Source organism: Falco naumanni, chromosome 7, assembly GCF_017639655.2.
Source record: "Falco naumanni isolate bFalNau1 chromosome 7, bFalNau1.pat, whole genome shotgun sequence".
Lineage (NCBI taxonomy): Eukaryota > Metazoa > Chordata > Aves > Falconiformes > Falconidae > Falco > Falco naumanni.
Genome location: NC_054060.1, coordinates 19,418,966 through 19,437,201, shown reverse-complemented (window position 1 = coordinate 19,437,201; position 18,236 = coordinate 19,418,966). Strand labels below are relative to the sequence as shown.

General features: G+C 45.3%; 1 protein-coding gene across 2 annotated transcripts in view; it reads right to left on the bottom strand.

The window, feature by feature from the left end:
• Positions 1-17,347, bottom strand: part of LOC121091882 (neuronal acetylcholine receptor subunit alpha-7) — a 44,966-nt gene extending 27,619 nt beyond the window's left edge. For both annotated transcript variants that reach the window (XR_005829071.1, XM_040602137.1), the window contains exons 1-2: positions 17,092-17,347; positions 15,919-16,058 (exon numbers count right to left, since the gene is read on the bottom strand). Coding sequence is in view for 1 of the 2 variants with exons in the window: in XM_040602137.1 (XP_040458071.1) it covers positions 15,919-16,058; positions 17,092-17,146 (195 nt within the window). In the remaining variant the exon portion in view is untranslated. The remainder of the gene's footprint in view (positions 1-15,918; positions 16,059-17,091) is intronic.
• Between the last annotated feature and the right edge of the window lie 889 nt (positions 17,348-18,236).

Here is an 18,236-nt window from a genome sequence, read left to right as displayed (position 1 = left end):
TAATCTTGAAGGAGTGGCAGTACCAATCCCAGATGCAGTGACAGTTCCTCTATTTCCTATTTGAATTAAAAAATCATCCTCTTCGCATCGTGTGAACAGTACAATAGAGCTGAGCAAGAACCTACACTAAAATGTGCAGCTGAAAATGAGAATGCAGCTGAAGAGTCTTTCTGAAAGGGTGTATCATTCAGGCAGTGTTCAGGCTAGTGACTGTTGTATATAGCGGCTCAATGGTATAAACAAATTTAGAAATATTTGTAGGAGAGGGTCACTGTTAATCCAGGCATTTTCCTGTCTTGACAGTCTGTAAGTGTGTCCCATCCATCAGGAACACATGAAATTGTTCAGACTACTTACTGTCTTTTTGGGTTTGTTTTGGTTTGGGTTTTTTTTGGGGGGGAGTGTTTGTTGGGTTTTTTTTAATTATTATAAGCGTGATTAAATGAGTAGAAAATCAACAAATGTGTTTTAAAAAATGACTTTGTAAGTCTTCCTTCTAACCTACAAGCACATTATTTCCAGCCAATTAAACACAAGGGAAATGGTGCCCAGCTACAAATAACAATGCAACAGCGCCAAATGAATACTTCACAGTACTGTGACAAAACTTCTACATAGCGTTACCGATTTCAGCACTGCTATAAATATCCTCAGCAGTGCAGTCTTTGCACGCACTTGTAAGCTCAATGTACAGCAGCTTGGACTGCCACATGTGCCGACATTAGTTCCAGATGTTTGCACGCAGTAGCAAGGACAAGCAGAAAAGACAGGCTGAGGAACGGAGCAGAAATAACATGGAGTGTTACCCCAAAAGGAAACAAGCATTGGTTGTTGGGTGCAGAGGGGTCCTGGGAGAGGGGAGGTACAAGCTTTAGCCATGGTGAAGCTCATTATGGTGAGTTTCTGGTTTCACGTAGTGGAAACTGCAACAGGATGGTCTGCAAGTCACTGGGCAACACTGGTGAGAGACGGCATGTAGCAGCTGGGAAGAAGGGAATGGGAGAGGACGAAAGGAAATCTCCTGGTGTGAGTGCTGGAAAGATACCCTGAGCACTAGACTAGCTACAGTTCTGGTCTGTGTTTAACACTTGAGCCAGCACATATTTAACACAAGGTTTGCTATGAGCTTACCCACATTTACAGTTCAGACTTGGTGACTGTCGAGTTTGACCTGTGTAAGTCTGAAAAAAATGGGGATTTTCAGGTCTGCGTTCTGCATGGGTATTGAAGCCTGGAGTTCACCTGTCCCATGCACTGTTCAGGTGCACAACGATTAAAACAAGAGTGAGGAAGTAAATCTGAATCCAACAGCCAAGTATCCTCCGGCTCATAGCTAAAGTTCTGTGGAAGTTTTAAAGGTTTCTAGAGTTAAAATGCTAAAATGTTACTAAAGCATTCTGTGCTGCTAGAATAGGACTAGATGCTCAATTTTGGCCTTTTGGCTATCTTAATTTTTTCTTTAAAATTAGAAAAATGTCATTTGATTTTTACCTGGCTTAAGGCTGCATTTGGGATGTGAAATGAGGAGTCTGATTGCTTTGCTTAATTCAGGTGAAATTCTGAGGGGGGATGGTTTGGTTTGGTTTTTATACTGTGCCACGTGTGCTCTATTCTACAAGTCTGAAAAACTCCACTGGTATCTCCACACCAAGTAATCTTTTCGCAAGAAGCATTTGCCCTCTCCCCAACTACTTTGTCTGACTTTAAAGGAAAGGAGGAATTTGCTCAAAACATACACAGGTCTTCCCAGATGGATGCAAACCTTACACAGCAGAACCGCTGCTGGAGAAAGAGCATAGAAGAGTCATCTTAACTCTGGGCAGAACATGTGCACAAGAAATACAATGGATTTCTGTTCCATAGGTACTCTTGAGAAGGTCTGACAGTCGTGCTTGCTATCGACTGTAACAGGGCTTTGTCCTGGCAATGGGCTTCAGATGTATTTTCACTGAGTTTCACAGAAAAGAAGTGGAGATTATAAATATGTGTAAGAGCTTCATGATGTACCATTTCTGTTACCATGGGGACATAATTGTAATAGCAGTCATTTTTTTCTTTTATTTTCTTTTTTTTTTCAGTACATCGTTGTTAACAAAAGATTGTATTTAGATTTGAACACATTCATCTTGGCAAAGACAAGCAGGGATCAGGCGTGTGAAACAAGTAAAGCACAGGATAGCAGCACATTTTGTGCGAAAAAAATATTCTTTTGAAGAGTAAGAGGAGGAGGTTTCTTAGGAATTCCCATGATTCACTATAGGTTTCACTCAGTTCAATTATTAAATACAGCACAGAGCTTAAAGTGCAGTTACATTTATTGCAAGCGTGCAAAGTAATAACCGTGTTCTGCTGCCTTATTTATACTCCTTGACTCCGTTGTACTCCACGGCAGACTCCCACGGAGAGGACTGAACCCTGAATCAGTGTTAAATACTGACTCCAGGTCCTGATTATCATTGCCAGCCTGACACAGGCAGGCATCCCAGCTCGGAATGCATACTGGGACCTGTGAGCTACCAACCGCTCCACAGGCTGAGAGGGAGCAACAGAGGCCTGTAGCCCCACTCCTTGGACAGCATCGAGACAAGAGGGAGTCAAATCCTTGTGACCTTATTTATTTGCCTAGAGGCTAGCTGCAAAACACAGCTGATGGTGCCAAACGGGGAGGAGCGGCTGCCCCCCCAGAGGCCGCGCTGCCCTTCAGCGAGACCTGGGCGGGCGGGAGAGCTGGCGGAGAGGGACACGGGGAAGTGCCACCAAGGCCAGTGTAGGGTCCTGCCCAGGGAGGGACAGCCTCATGCAGCAGCACAGGCTGGGGCTGCCCTGCTGGGGGGCAGCTCTACGAGGAAGGGACTGGGCTGCTGGGGGACAGCAGGTTGCCCACGAGCCAGCAGTGTGCCCCGGTGGCCAAGGGGCCAGCGGTGCCCAGGGGTGCACGAGGAGGAGCGTGGCCGGCAGGTGGGGGGAGGTGACCCTCCCCTCTGCTCTGCCCTGGTGAGGCCCCACCTGGAGCCATGCCCAGTGCTGGGCTCCCCGGTTCCAGACAAGGAACTATGGGAGAGGGTCCAGTGAGGGGCTACAGAGATGGTGAGGGGACTGAAGCGTCTCCCTGATGACAAAAGGCTGGGAGAGCCGGGGCTGCCCGGCCTGGCGAGGAGAAGGCTGAGAGGGATCTTCTCCACGCACACAAACACCTGACGGGGGTGTCAGGGGGACGGGGCCAGGCTCTTGGCTGTGGTGCCCAGCGACAGGGCAGGGGGCAGCGGGCACAAACTGGGACACAGGCAGCTCCAGCTGGGTGTGAGGAAGAACTTCCTTCCCTGGAGGGTGGCAGAGCCCTGGCACAGGCTGCCAGAGGGGCTGTGGAGTCTCCTTCCCTGGAGACATCCCAAACCCACCCGGATGTGACTGTGCAGCCTGCTGGAGGGGACCCTGCTGTGGCAGGGGTTGGGCTGGGTGGTCTCTGAGGTACCTTCCAGCCCTGATCGACCTGTGCTTCTGTGATAGGTCAGGCTGTACCTGTTCTGGTAATGCCAGGACAGCATTATATCAAAAGATCTGACTCTTTATTCTTGCTAACCAACTTTAAGTCATACTTGGTGTTTAGTAAGTCCTTCTCCTCAAAATATTCCTAAGTCATATGGAAATGCTGTTATAGCATGTATATTTAGCAAACAAAGGTGGAAGGAAAGCGGGTGGTTTCTCAAGGGGAGAAGAGAAAGGTATGGGGGGACAGGGGGCTGAACACAAAGCTGTCTCGTCCTCTCCCTTTGTGCGATCAGAGCACACAGCTCCAGCACAAGCCTGCTGCTGGCATTCTTCTATCCTATTTTTGTGAATAATGGCATCAGAAATTTCCACACCTGACCAGAGCATGTTGTCCACGTTTTAGCATCAGTTCAGATGCTGAAACTGTAGAATCTTTGAGGACCACCAGAGTCACAGAGATAGAGGCATTTGACTAGGACAGAACCATGAGGAACAGCCCTGTCCACTACACATGGACATAGGTAAGGCCAGCTTCAGAGGACCAGTTAGCAAAGTGTTGTTACTCATCCCAGAGAGTCTCTCTAACTGTACTATCTTATCTCCATCTTTCCAAGTGTAGGCAAATTAAACAAGGAGTAGCTCCAAAATTCCTGATGTTAATGTTACATGATCCATTATCCTTGATGTCTTGGGGTCTCTGTTCAATCTAGGATACAGCACAGCCATCACCATGGCAATTAAAAAGTTCCCTGGAGAAGGGTGTAGTACAAAATATATTGCTTATCCTGCTGAACATCTCTGCAGCTATTGACACAAGAAGTATTACAAAGACACCTTGATAACTCAGGAAGAGAGGATAAATCAGCATCACAGAAAATCAAGTTATTCCTTACCCTTCATCCTCTAAGGTACAGGTTTGAGAGTTGTCTTTTACAGGGTCTTAATTTTCAACTTTCCCTAAAAATCCATATGGTCCCTACCTCTCTTCAATGCCTGTAAAGAGTCACTGACAAAAGTACTGAGAAACCATGAGCTTGGCTGAGAGGAACATATTGATGAAAATCAACTGTGTGTCTGGCTCTTCACAAATGCAACAAGCGTCATGACTGAAATGTCAGAACACCTACACAGTCCTTCAGGCTGCTGTTTTCTGCAACACAAAAGAGCAAACTCTCTCCTATGAAAAGAACATTTCTGTCTGGTGGGGTCAGAGATGGAGCGAGCGCTCCAAAAGCCATAAAAAATGCTTAGTTGAGCTCAGTGCGTGGTTCAGTCAGACTTGCCAGTGCTCGTTATTTTTTCTGTCTTTGTTCTTGCATTTAGTAGCAGTGGGTGACAGGCCTGTTTCTTTCCTCTCAAATATCTAAGCGACATAACTGTGTAGTTATTGAGAGTAATTACGGGGATGCCAACTACAGAAATACGTTAATACTCATGGCTGAACAGAGAAAAACAAGCCAATAGAAGTCCAAAGCAGTAGTGCTGTGCAGTTAAACATGTGTGGGGTCCAACTCTGCACACAGTTATCCATCATCTTCCCTTCAGGCTACTCCATTATGAGGATCATATAAGCAATACGGAGACACGATGATCAGCTATGCAAATATGGCTCCACATCACTACTAGAGCGTTTTGGAGAGAGGAACTCAATAAATATCATATTCTCATGTTGCTTCCTGCCATGCTCTTTGCACTTCCCAGTTAGCTGTTGTTGAAGCCAGTGTTAGCAGCCTTTCCTTTTTACAAACCAAATTCTAGCTTCAGACAACACGTATGAAAATGCAAGCATAATTCAAGGTTAAATCCAAATATACATTTTACTTCAGGTTTCTTCTGGTTATTCTTGGAAAATAATTATTTCAATTTTGAATAAATTAAAAAGTCAAAATAAATTAGCTAACATTAAAAATATTTAAGTAATCAAAATTCTAAGTGAATTTTAAAAGATTTCTTCTTCTATATAAGCACATGTACGTATATGCTCTCTGCTGCCAACCCATTGTGAAATCTTTTTTTTTTCTTTGCCTTTTTTGTAACTCTGAGATATATTTAGATTGGAAGCAGTTGGATTGTTTAGTAGTCTATTCAGGCAAACATGGTGAGGAGTTCAGGAGAAACTGAAGAATTCACATCTGTATCATCTAAATTTGAAGTAATTAACATTTGAATGTTTCTATGTTAATACACTGTTCATAGATAGGAAAGTGTTTCTTGCAATCCATCGACAATACTTCGTTCAACCACTGTCAGCACAATTAGATTTGTAAATTACTGAAAATTTTTTATACTGTGTGCTTTTCCGAGAGAAAAGTAGGCACTGTACCCACACAAGCCTGAGAACAGAACCCTAAAATGAAATAGGGAAGAGACACAGAATGCCACCTACTTGATTGCCCAGGAGCCACAGCCCATGAGGACTACCATTTAAAAACGTTAAACCACAACTGGCAATCTAAGCCAGTCCCCAGGCTCCTCTGGTAACACAGGTGCTCCCGAGGACGGTGTCCGAGGGTAGGTGCGCTGCTTTGGCTGCACCTCCTGCCTCCCTTGCCACCGTCCCCGAGACTGCTGCAGCACCCTTCCTGCCAGCCTGTGGACCCACGCACACCAGGTTAGAGGAGCGGGACAGGAGTGGTGCTGCTTAGGTGTGGGTTGCTTTTCCCCAGATAATTCATCCAGCCCACAGCATCTGCCCACAGCCCTTCCAGAAGACTTCCCAGAAAAGAAACGGGTCCAGCAGGGGCAACCACCTGCATCTGAAGTCCTTCCTCAGTGCACACTGACACTGCAGTCAGAGGCAAATCAAACCCAGAAGAACCAAGTCAACTCCCTTCTTTATGTGCACAGTAAACCAGGCTTTCCCAAGAAATGCCAGATTTATAGAGCATGTAATCTGTGTGTGCACAGAAATGACAGCAGACGAGTAGAGAGACTAGACGGCACGCACCGAGCGCATCGCTCCCGCCGCAGCTGTACGTTTTGTGCTGCACCCTATGGAGCCAGATGCTCAGCTGCCGGAGAGCAGTGCAGCCCCGCGGTCCTCTCAAACATTTCATACAAACTTCCACAGGCTGTAACAAGCTGATCCACACAGTCAAAACAAAGGACACAAACTCATGTATTAAGCAGTGACATGATGTATTGTGTAGTACTTGAACGTGACAGAAATACTGTCATTTTAATTTTATATAGCCTTTACAAAAAAAAAAAGGAACTATTCTGAGTATTACAGGGAGTATATTTGTTGCAGTCTCCAAACTTCTGTGAATTACAAGCTTTTTATAAGAACAAGTACTAGCTAGCCAGACCTGACTCCCAAAACGTATGTCTTGTGCTGTAGTTTTGCTTTATTAGTTGATCAGTGAGGACTAGTAATAATTACTAAATTATGTGGCTTTTCAAATTCTGTTGCTTTAATAAGAGGTCCTGTGTAAAATGTAAAAGCTTTATGTTGTGGTCCCTGTGCTTTACAGCAGTCCCTCACACCAGAATCTGTTTTCTAGGAGCTTAATCATACTTTTCACAGTGAGGATACAAACCTTCTCACCACAAGTGGCATACCAGCAGAGGTCTACTTGCTATTTCCGTTAATGGGGCATCCATACCAATGTAGTTAGAAAACAAAGAAATGAAGTACTGAGCTTTTTTGATTCATGCTGATTATTTATATATACAAAGGGTGAGAAAAATGTTAGAGAAACTGCTTTACTCATATTTAAAAAACCCAACAAACAAAACCAGAAAAACCCCAACTGTGTTTTGTACTATAATTCCAAAGTCCTCTCCTGTGGAAGTAAAAGCAGAACAGAAGTTCTGACTTCCACATACGATGAACATCTCTAATGTCGTCTCGTTAACCATTACCAGAAGTCTTTTATTTTTCCTTCCTGCAAACTGCCTTCAGTTCGTGGAAAATCAGTGCTTCTCATTCCATCTTACAGAATAGAGCCTGTTTGAAATACCTTTCCAGATCTAACACTGAGAAGTCTAGATAAAAGAAAGATGCTAGGTAAAAGGAGAAAATAGTCAAAAAAGCCAGAAGATACTTAGAAGCACAGGAAAAAAGGACAAATGCCACTGAAGGAAGGTTGCGGTTTGTCTTAGTTACCAGATTCCTGCCACCACAGGGCAGGGAGAGGAGCTGTCTGCTAGTTGAAGTGGATCGATTATCAGAGTATTTTACACCGTTACTTGAAAAGGTCTGCTCCTCTTATTTCTTGGAGAAGCTGAATATTTTGTTTTCTGTTACAATCCAGTAACTTTCATAGGTATTAAACTCACTAAAAATATCGGAAAGCATATCCCAGCACAGTTCCAGTCTTCTAAACTCTCAGGAATAAATGATGGTAGAATGGAAATGGCTGCAAGATGAAAGTGCGCATAGTTTCTCCCTTTAGCATGGAGGGAATGAAGATCAAGCAGCAAAGTGAGAGGAAAATAAAGCTTGGAGAGACTTTTTCTAATGTACACAAATGAATGCTAAAAATTAAAAGAATAATGCAAATTTGATGAGCTTCTGCCACAACTATTGTTTGCAAAGAGGCTGCTGAGGTTTGATAAACAGCTTAGGAACTTCTTCAGCACCATTTCTCAACAAGCCTCTTGATTTGGTTGGTTTATTCGTCTTTCCCGATTTAAATTTCTTTTTTCTTTTTTCATTTTTGCGGGGGAGATGTTTGTTTTATAGTCTGTTTCTTTACAGAGGCTGTTCTGCTTCTGTGAATGACAGCATAATTTTCTTTTTCAAATTTCAAGATATTTTACATTACTATCCTGCCCGGTGGGTCCGGGGTATTTGATTGCAAATACTGAGTTGCAGATTCTTATGCAGAGGCTTTGCTAAGCACTGTATGTAAGTCATTGAAGTCAACTGTATCACTTACACTGTGTAAAATGAAACAAAGACGAAAGCCCTTGAATATATAAATCTAAGTCATACAAGTAACCAAGGGCAATGTAGGATGAGCAAACTTTGACTGCCTTCAGATAAAGGTAAAAAAGTTTCCATGCTTTCATTTTTCCTTTGGTCTGCACAAGTGAGTTGAACAGCCTAAAGGAACAAGATTTCTCTGGAGATTCTGCTGCTGCTCACTACATGCAAACAACTATTCAGCATTTTTCTTTCCCCTAACTAGAAATTAAAAAAAGAAACAGAAGAAACTGGAAAATAAGTGAAAAATGTTGCTTAGTAAATTATTTAATTAGCTAGTAAATGTCTGGTGGAAACATGAAAGATTCCTGACTAAATGGTGTTATGCAACGTAAGTAAGAACTTGACTATTTACGTAGATAAATCACTAAATTCAGTGTACTTGAATAAATTATTAAATGTTGATTCTTCAGCCAGTACAAAAAAAAAAAAAACTAATTTATGATCAGAGCTGACCAAAACTGACATGTTCATACCGTCCAAAACGTTTCCTGCTGCCAGCCTTGCTGCAGAAGTCGCAAGCGAAGGCAGCATCGATCCAGCATTCCCACAAGTTTAGCAGCTTGGCTCAGACAGAGTTGGAACTAGCTTGGGGGTTTGCTAAATATATGACAGATTTTAAGTGAAGCGGAACCACAGGTAAGAGGTTTGTGAGTAGTTCAAGCTGATCTACATTTGAAGTCAGTCACCTAGAAAAATAACTACCCAAAAAATGGGTACAGCTAACTGCCCAGTCCCAGAGGATGGGCACAAAGCCCAAGGGGCAGGAATGCGAAGCCAGAAGTAGGTGAGATCGTCGCTTTCAGCAGCAGAGTACTGAGATCAGCTTAGGACACTCACAAAACGGTGTCACAAGTTCCACATAGAAAGACGTATTACTGAAAATTAATACGAGAAAGCCATTCACCGATCCTAATGCGTTAATTCTTCTGCTCTTAACTTCAGCATTTTTATGCTAGTTTTATTTAACACAGTCTTGTATGCTCCAACAGTTACTATCTGAACAATTCTGATGTTAAAAGAATCCAGTCTATCAAAATATAATTAGCTTATAAATGTTTTGGAACAATGATGATCTTTTCAGCTGTGTTTACATACCGTGTAGTACAGGGAGAGTCTGGACCATGCCTACAAGTATAGTTGATGGAATGATAAAAATCATACAAATACCTTCCCTCATACAGAGGCAGTATTGACCTGTCTTCGGTTCCAGTCACTTAGGCTCAAATTAAATGCAATACAACCCAAGCCTCCAGCAGACGGATGACTTCCAGTGCATCCAAATACTTTTTAGAATACAGTACTCAAAATTTCACATAATTTAGGCTTTGAAAAAAAGGTGCATCAAATTGGGTCAAACCAGTCCTTTCACTCAACTTTTACAACAAGACAATGTTAAATCCTAGTTTTGCCCTCAGTATTCTCTGAACCCCTCCCAAACTTATGTCATCTGCAAATTTAATTAAAATACTACTTATTCTATTTCCAGATGAATGAAAAGACTGACCTGTTCCTGGGGAATCTCACCACGTAACTAAAATCTCACCACTTTGACAGCAAACTACTGACAACTACTCTTAAGATTTTCTAACCAGTTCTGCTATGTGGGATTGCCAAGGCCTTATTCTCTAGTTTTCTGCTAAGAATGTTATTCAGAAAGGCTTTATTAAAGTCAAAATACATACCTTGCTGCAAATAGTCAAGGAACCTGATATGCTTCACTAAAAGTACCTTTATGGGGTGTACCCATTTCTGTTGAAGAAGGTGCCTCATCTTTCTAGAAGTGTTTTTTAGTGTTGTTCCCAAGTTGGAACAAGGGAAGTTCTGCTTAGATGTTAGGAAAATTAATCAACCATGATGATAGTTTAATATTGGACAGGTTGCCTAAGGAGGCTGTGGAATCTCTCTCTGCAGAAGTGTTCAGTACCTGACTGGACAGTCCTGAGTAACATGCTCTGTTTAGACATATTTGGAGCAGGGTGGTGGACTAGATGACCTCTGGAAGCCCCTTCTAAACTCAAGTAAGACCACAGGATTCTTCAGCTCGTTTAGATAGCAGTAAAAATTGAGTTTAAACTATCACTGTATATCTCAATGTGTTCCAGTTCTTCATGTCTGTGTCTCTAAGCAGTAATTTGCAGTGTAAATGTATGATCATTTTGTGTTAATTTCTAAGGTTTCATCTCCTGACCTTTGGGGATGGAATTCCCTCAGATAAGATTCTCTTAATTGTGTTAATTTACAGTAGATACAAATATGGCTATTGTAAAAATGCCAGGCTAGGCACAAAATTCATACCTTTGTGATCACTGTGTTTGTTTTTCTATGCCATTTGCTATTCTGCATGAGATGCAGCAGAGCAGGAACAGCACTGCTGCTACATCTATTCCTAGTGTGCGCTCCAAACCAATAGGTAGCGGCTGAATATTCTCCTCTGATGGTACTACTGGGATAGATGTTAAAAGAGGAAATGTTAGAAGGTGTTTGCTTCTACATAGCGTTTAAAAAAGTGGTGGCTTTAATTTTATCCAGTATGGAAATTGTATCAGCATATTTCAGGAATCTGTTTCTCTAAAATGCATATGCTGGAAGTTTTTTCCTAAATGTAAGTTAGGTTCATACTCCACATCAACGCTGAAATACTAGATGGGCACAGGCCAAAGACTAGCTTCTTGTACAAGTAGTGGGGTTTCCATGAGGTGAGATGTAAATAAAAATAAGTAGCGTCTCTACATCATGTTCTTTATTTTTTTGACATTGTATTGAAGCTATGACCTTGACCAACTACGAACACCCATTAACCCCTCTTCCCCTCCTGCCACTCAGGTATGCAGATACCCTTAGAATCTGTTCGTTCAGATTTTCCCTCTGTGTTTATTCTTAAACTTTTTTTGTTTTCTTAAGTCAGAAATTTCCAAACATTTTCTCATTCAGATTCAAAGAGATGCTTATTATCAGGCTATTCATCCAATATACATTGCTTTCCAGCAAGGAGTTTTGAAACAAGATTTCAGCAAATTCAAGAAGGAAGTACGTTATTCTTTATTTCTTTCATCAAAATGCTTAGCATTTCTCATTTTAAGAAATTTGAAAAAAAATTATAAAAAGCAAAAGAAACCTCTTATTCCATCTTCTGATATTATAACAACTGAAATGCCCTTGAATAACACTTCTGGCCAGCTGGCTGTCTCCGCTTTATTTTCACTTCAGGATGATTTAATTGCAAGATTGTTTGCAAAGGTTTAAGAGCACTGATTTTTCTATTAAGGAAGGCAGGAATAAAGCAAACTGAAGGAACTTAAAAGCTCTCTCTTGAAAGTTCTTATTAACCTGACACAGAAGCTTTTTTTAAGCCCACTCCTTTCAAACCTCTTTCTTTTCAGTTCGCCCTCCACCCTCTTCTACCCAAATTCCACCTCTCTTCCAAACTCCTTGCCTGTCTCTCAGGTCCACCACACATTCCTACTTCTCCTCTAAGCACTCCCCCAGCCTCCTAGCTCTCCTGTGTCCCCAAACTGCATTCTTCTCACACTGCCAGCCTTCCCTCCACATTCCCTCCCCAAAGCAACACTTCCTATGATTTACTGGGTCAGCTTGCATTCTCATTAGGCAGTTCATCAACTCTATTTTCTAATGAACTAAACAAAGTTGAGGCAATCGGCACTTACAGGCCCCTCATTATGTAGTCCTGATACTAGCGTGCATATTAATATGCAATACCAATAGAAAGAAAAGCGTATCTGCAAGCATAGAGTAGAAATAATTGCTAGTTTTAGAAGGAAAGGGTTAAACTAAAAACGTGAGGTAGGAAACACCCTCAGTATTTGGCAAGGGCTTCATATAAAGTCTCTCCTTTCCTATCAGTAAAGTCAGAGTGGAATGGAAGAGGCTTCAAGTAAGGGATGGCAGCAGCCAGGATCCAGCCTGGCCGAGTCTGTCCTGGCAGGGATTTGATGGATCCGCCCTGGATCGGTGTGACCCCCAGTACAGCTGCCATCAGCTAGGAAGCCAGTAAAGTGAATATACAAACCACAGGGAAGTATGATGGAGCTATGTTTTGCTTCTAGCTTGTTAAACCAGTAATTGTTATTGTGAGTAGCTGTCATCCCCACCAGCATTTGCTTCTTGTTGACAATGAAGAAAACTCATTTGTTTTATATTGTGAAGCTTAATTTACTCCATGGCTGGTTTTTCTTTGCCTGTCAATCCCAGACCTCAGAGAAAGAAATGCAGTCAGTTTCATAGCAAGCACAATGAGCTGTAACTAAACTGCCAGTACAAAACCTACAGCTTCTTACTGATTATGAAGGTTTTGGGGGGGGGTTTGTAGGCTTTTTTTTTTTTTTTGAAAGGCGCATAGGATCAAAAACTCTCTTCAAATCATATTCGCCGAGACTGCCAGTCATTGACTATACCCAGATTGGCTAATGATCTGTGGATATTTGCCCTTCAGTTTGTACTGTTTCTCATTTAACTTGACAACTCCAGAAGAAATTAACTCTGTGAAGTTGACTGCCTGCTGGCCTTGAGCCACTTGTGTCTCCAACAGCCAACTGTTCACACAGGAGGCAAGGGCATGGGTACAGCCATGCCAGGAGCACGAGGAGGAGAGCCCCCCACTATTAACTCACAGCAATGCAAAGGAAACCTCCAGAGTATAGACACAGTTTAAGCAGGAAAAGTGTCTCACGGGTATTGAGCTTATTCTATTCAGGGAACATTTTTGATGACACAAAGAAGGTTCCTGTAAGGTATGTCATCACTAGGAGGGTCTGGCCCCACAACAAACCTTTCCCAGGGTGGTTAATACTTAAAAACATGTTAGCTTAACATATTCAGCCCAAACGTGGCTACACAGAATGTCACCAGAAGTGCAATTTCTGAAAGCCAGGGAAGAAATTGGTCTGTTCACAGCACTCTCTTATTTTGGATCAAAGTGCTCTTTTGAGCTCTCCTGTTCTGAAATAGTACTACACTACATACAATTAATTTCAGAATTAACAGTAAAAAACCCAACCAAACAACAGAAACCTCACAATGTCAGGGTTTATTTTGATAACGGGGATAAAAACCAAGCACTAGAAAAATTTTTCCGGAACAGACAGTTGTACAGACGTCCTTTGAAGGGGACTGTACTGTTCTGTACCAAAGCCAAAGCTCCCCCAGTAGCTGTGAGAAGGCACATGCTGCAGCAGGAGGTCATCTCCCAAAAAGGAGCTATGACAGACATTCTTGTAAACCAAGTCCATGGTTGGGAAGGGCTTTTATTGAAGCCTGGTTTAAGATTCAGTTGAAGCACCATGTACCGTGCCAAGTTCTGCAGAGATACATTGAAGTGTGGGTTTTTTTCAAGTGCTCAGTTTGAACAGACTTCACCAGGCTGGCTAAGCTTTCCTGAACATACTGGCCTACTGCTACCAGAGCCACAAGTCTAACCAGGGCTATGCAGAACGTATAGCTGCATCCGAGGGCTCCAGCCAGGAGGAGCTGCTGCAGAAGCCTGTTGCACTGGGAAGAGGAGCTAGATCAAAGCTCCGTCACACAGAGGACACGAGGTCCAGAGAACCCAGTGGTTATTACTGTTCTGTCCTTCGCTTTCCCTGCCATACGTGCCAAGAGACCCACGAGGGTTTGAGCCAGCAGGAATAGCTGCAGCAGTAACCCAGATGGGGACCTTCAGGCATTCAGACCTTTGAAGCACTGCCTGTCCCATGCTACCCTTTGTTCTCTTCACTTGAGCTTCCATCTCTCAGTTTCCTCTGACCTGCCCTGTCCTCCTGACTCCCACTGCCCTTCAGATGCCCCTTTCTTTGTGTTACCTTGACACATTCTAAGAGAATCCAATTAGAAAATGAATCATTACATTAATTTATCCCTTACAAACTCAGTATCATTTATTACTTCTGTGTTGTTCCTTGCTTTCATGCTTTTCCTGTTGTCTCCGATTGTCCAAAGGCATTCTTGCTTACTTATCTATTTGGACCAACTCTTTGTGCCTGAGGTCACATACCGCTTGTGTCTGCAGTGTTCAGCGCGAGGAGATCTCCTTTATTGCAAAACCTCTAAACCCACCCACAATAAACATCATTAACAACAAAATCATGCCCACATACAGGTAATGTGAAGTTTGTGTCACCTGTTACCTCAGCCCACTGGTACCAGCTTTTATCTCACATCAAAGTTTTGGTCTAACACCCCGCTGTCCTCTCCCAGTTCTCAGGTGCCCATGCAGTACAGCCACAGTCTCCACCGAGCGCAGTCTGCCAACACCTTTTGAAATTGTTGTACTCTGCATAAAACCACAGTTCCTCCCTCCCCATCATTCAAAGATTACACGACTCCACACGGCTTCTGTTCAGCTCATTGGTGTCACATGTATTACAACTCAAGTGCCATAGGCAAGGATACAACTGACATATTTTGCCTGTTGGCTTTAGTGACACTGACACTGAAACAGCTTGCTACAACCGCCTACTCTTACTTGAGCAAACAGTAAATACCACAGTGGAAATACACATCCCAGTATTCACCTCAGGGCTTATTAATCTAAAACTTGCAAAAATGTGCGTAGGAACTATGAGTATTTAAACCTGCAGAGCTCTGTATCTGTGTGCTGGCCTCCAGGTACTAAATGAACAGCATCTGGAGTTTGGCAATCGGCAGCTTGTAAGGGAACAGAAAACACGGCACTTGTCATGAATAATCACATCTTTCTCCTTTTAAATTTGGTTGTGCCTCAAACTTTAAGCATCTGGTTGAAAGATAACAGCATTTTGCGGTTAATACTTGTTTTAAGTAATTCACTTTATTAGTGGCCATAGCTAGCTGAATTCAGTAAAAATGAGTACTGTAAACCCACTTATATGTAGAGTTACATCCCTGTGCTGCTGTAACAGAGTGAAGCTCGAGTTGCTCATATTTGAGCCCAAAAGATCCTGCAGTGCATTTTACACACACATGCCAAATACTGCACAAGAACATCTACTCATACACCAAACAACTGGTAGTTGCAAATAGAGCAGCTAAAATTTAAGCCTAAGAAATAACATTATTTCTTATACATTATTTCAATAACAATTGAATTTTGGCCAGCACACCCCCTTCTTCCCCCACCCCACCCCCACCTCCAAAAATAAGAAGCTCTTTAGTGACCACCAGAAATTAAGAACTTTTGTTTTCCATATCCCCCCCAGCCTTAGACTACACTTCTTGTTTGTTCTAAGTACAGTTAAGGATTCAAAAGGCAAAGTATTAAGTTTGAGCTTCACTTCAAATATTTCATACTGCCAAGAGGGTAGGGAGATACCGACAAGAGACCTAGGAACAAGGCAAACTAAGTTTACTTCTTTAAAAAGGCAGTCAAAATTTGGTGTCGAGTCCTGAATCGTTTGTGCTTTCCAATTGCCTTGCAGTCTTCCTTCACTATCACAGATCTCCACTCCAGGAAGGAATAATCCACCCTTTTAAAGAAAGAGTTTCCTAGGAGGTTACAGACTCACCACATCCATGATCTGCATGAGGCTGAGAGTGAAATAGACAGTGAGTGGCTGGGAATCATTTGCAACCGGTCGCTCCAGAGGGTTGTAATTTTTCAGCAGCTCCTTGTAAAGCTTCCTTTGGAACTCTCCTTGCAGGGACTCTTTGGGCACAGGAGTAAATAGATAAAAAATAAGGATTCTATATCAGAAAGTAAAGCTAGGACATATGCTCTTTTCCTGCTACCAGATGTTATCTATTATTTTACCTGCTGCATTCCCAGAACAATTCCGCTGTAAATCATACAGTTCATTAGCTACTACAACAAACTCTTATCACACATGTATTGCTCTCTTTCCATCCCAGCCTGTAAGGGGGATTTCCTCTTGGATCATTTCTTGGCTGGCCAGAAGCGATAAATTACAAATGCTAACGATGTTTTGTCAACACGTGCACCCTTTGGTCCAGCAGCAAGGAGTGGTGAAGAGGAAATACACTGCCTGTACTGACCCCTGCCCTGGCACAGCTGTAAGCAGAAAGGCAGAACAGGGATGCGGCAGAGGGCATCAGCAAGGCAGCGGGAGAAAAACGGCCACAGGTCACGCTGCCGCCTGCCCCCGGGCCGCTCCAGGTGGAGAACTCTTGGGGGCGAGTACTGTCCGCTTGGTTCGCGGTTCACGCGGCTATGGACGACGTGAGGGGAGAGGGGTCCTGGCAGAGACGACAGGCACGACATTAACATTCGCGATAATATTCAGGGATTTCTGTCCTTTTTATGCCTCGGATCCAGGCAGAGTCTTCATTCTGCCGTTCTGCTGTGGAGGGAGAGGGAGCCGCTCCGCACGGACGGCGCAGCGTGGACCGGGGGAGAGGCAGGTTCAGAGCGCAAGGGAAGCGGGGAGGGTGGAACCGGTCCCCGAACGCGAGCGCTGCCTGTCCCCGCTCCAGCCAGACTTTCCTCTTCACGGTTTTCTCTCCCGATCCCCCCAGCCGCAGCTCCGTCCCGCAGCCGCTGCCCCCGCCCGGACCCGCTGCCCCGGCCCCCCGCGCCGCCCCGGCAGCTCCCGGCGCTGCGCGGCCCCGGGGCGCGGCGGGCAGCCCCCGCCCGCAGGGCCAGACGCGGGGCAGGGCCCGAGGTCCCGCCGCGCCCCGGGGAGCCCCGGCAGCCGCCCCCGCTCTCCGCATCCCGCACTCACCGCGCACCAGCCCCGCCGCCGCCAGCAGCCACACCGCCAGCTCCGGGAGGCCCATGCCGCGACAGCCGGCGCGGCAGCGCCACCGCAGCAGCGGCTCCTCCCGCCGCCGAGCCCCGCCAGCGCGGGCAGCCCGGCACGGCAGCGGGTGCGGGCCCAGGGAGCTCCGGCGGCTCGGCCCCTGCCTGCGCCCGCCGCGGCGCTGCCCTACGGCGCTGCCGGCCCGCCCCCGCCGGGCTCCCGCCCCGCCCCGCCCTGCCCCGCTCCCCGGCGCCCGGGCCGGGCACGGCGCAGCCGCTCGTAGGCGGCCGCCGGAGCGATGCGCAGCGCCGTGCCCGGCCGCCCCGGCGTTATTAAGGGCGGGAGCGGGGCAGCCCCCACCCGCCCCCGCCGGGCAGCCGCGGCCCGCCCCGAGCGCTGCCAGCCGGCGGCCGCCCGCAGCGCGAGGAGCCGCCCCCGGGGGGCTGCGGGCCTGGGGCAGCGCTCCCCCCGCCAGCGCTGGGCGCTCCCCGCGGCGGTGCGGGAGGCTGAGCTGGCCCGCGGCGGTGGGGTGCCCCGGCCGGACAGCCGGCCCGGGGGGCAGCGGGGGGGGAGGGCATCCAGGGCAGGGCCAGTCCTGCTGGCCTGAGCCAGAAATTGGGCTTCGGGCCCGTTTTTTGGGGGGGGGGGGAGATGGGCACAGTGGCGTTGCACACATGGCTGTGCAATCCCCAGCAGGGACACGGGGCGGGGGGCTCAGGTGCTGGATGCACTGGCTAGATACCGACCTACAGCCCTGGCTGAGGGGCATTGTGCTAGTGCTGGAAAACCATGTGAGGGACTAAAATGATGCCCGAGCTCCTGCCTGGTGTAAGTATAATGCACCACAGTTGGAAGGCAGGCCTGGACACTTCAGCGCGTTTTGTTGATTGCCTGGCTCACATTTGCAACTTCAAGCACGTTTTTGAGACCATGCTGGGTTCTTTCAGCCCAAATCCCTGCCCTTCAAATCCAGTTGCTGCATTAAATGAATGTCCTAGGCAGCTGCATTTGAGGGGGAATGGTATTGAAGGGTGTCCTCATTTGCAAGGGGTAACCAAACACTTGTTTTTCAAATCACCCAGCAAACAGCAGTTTGTTAGTCCAAGTTCATTCTTGGCTTTAAAAAT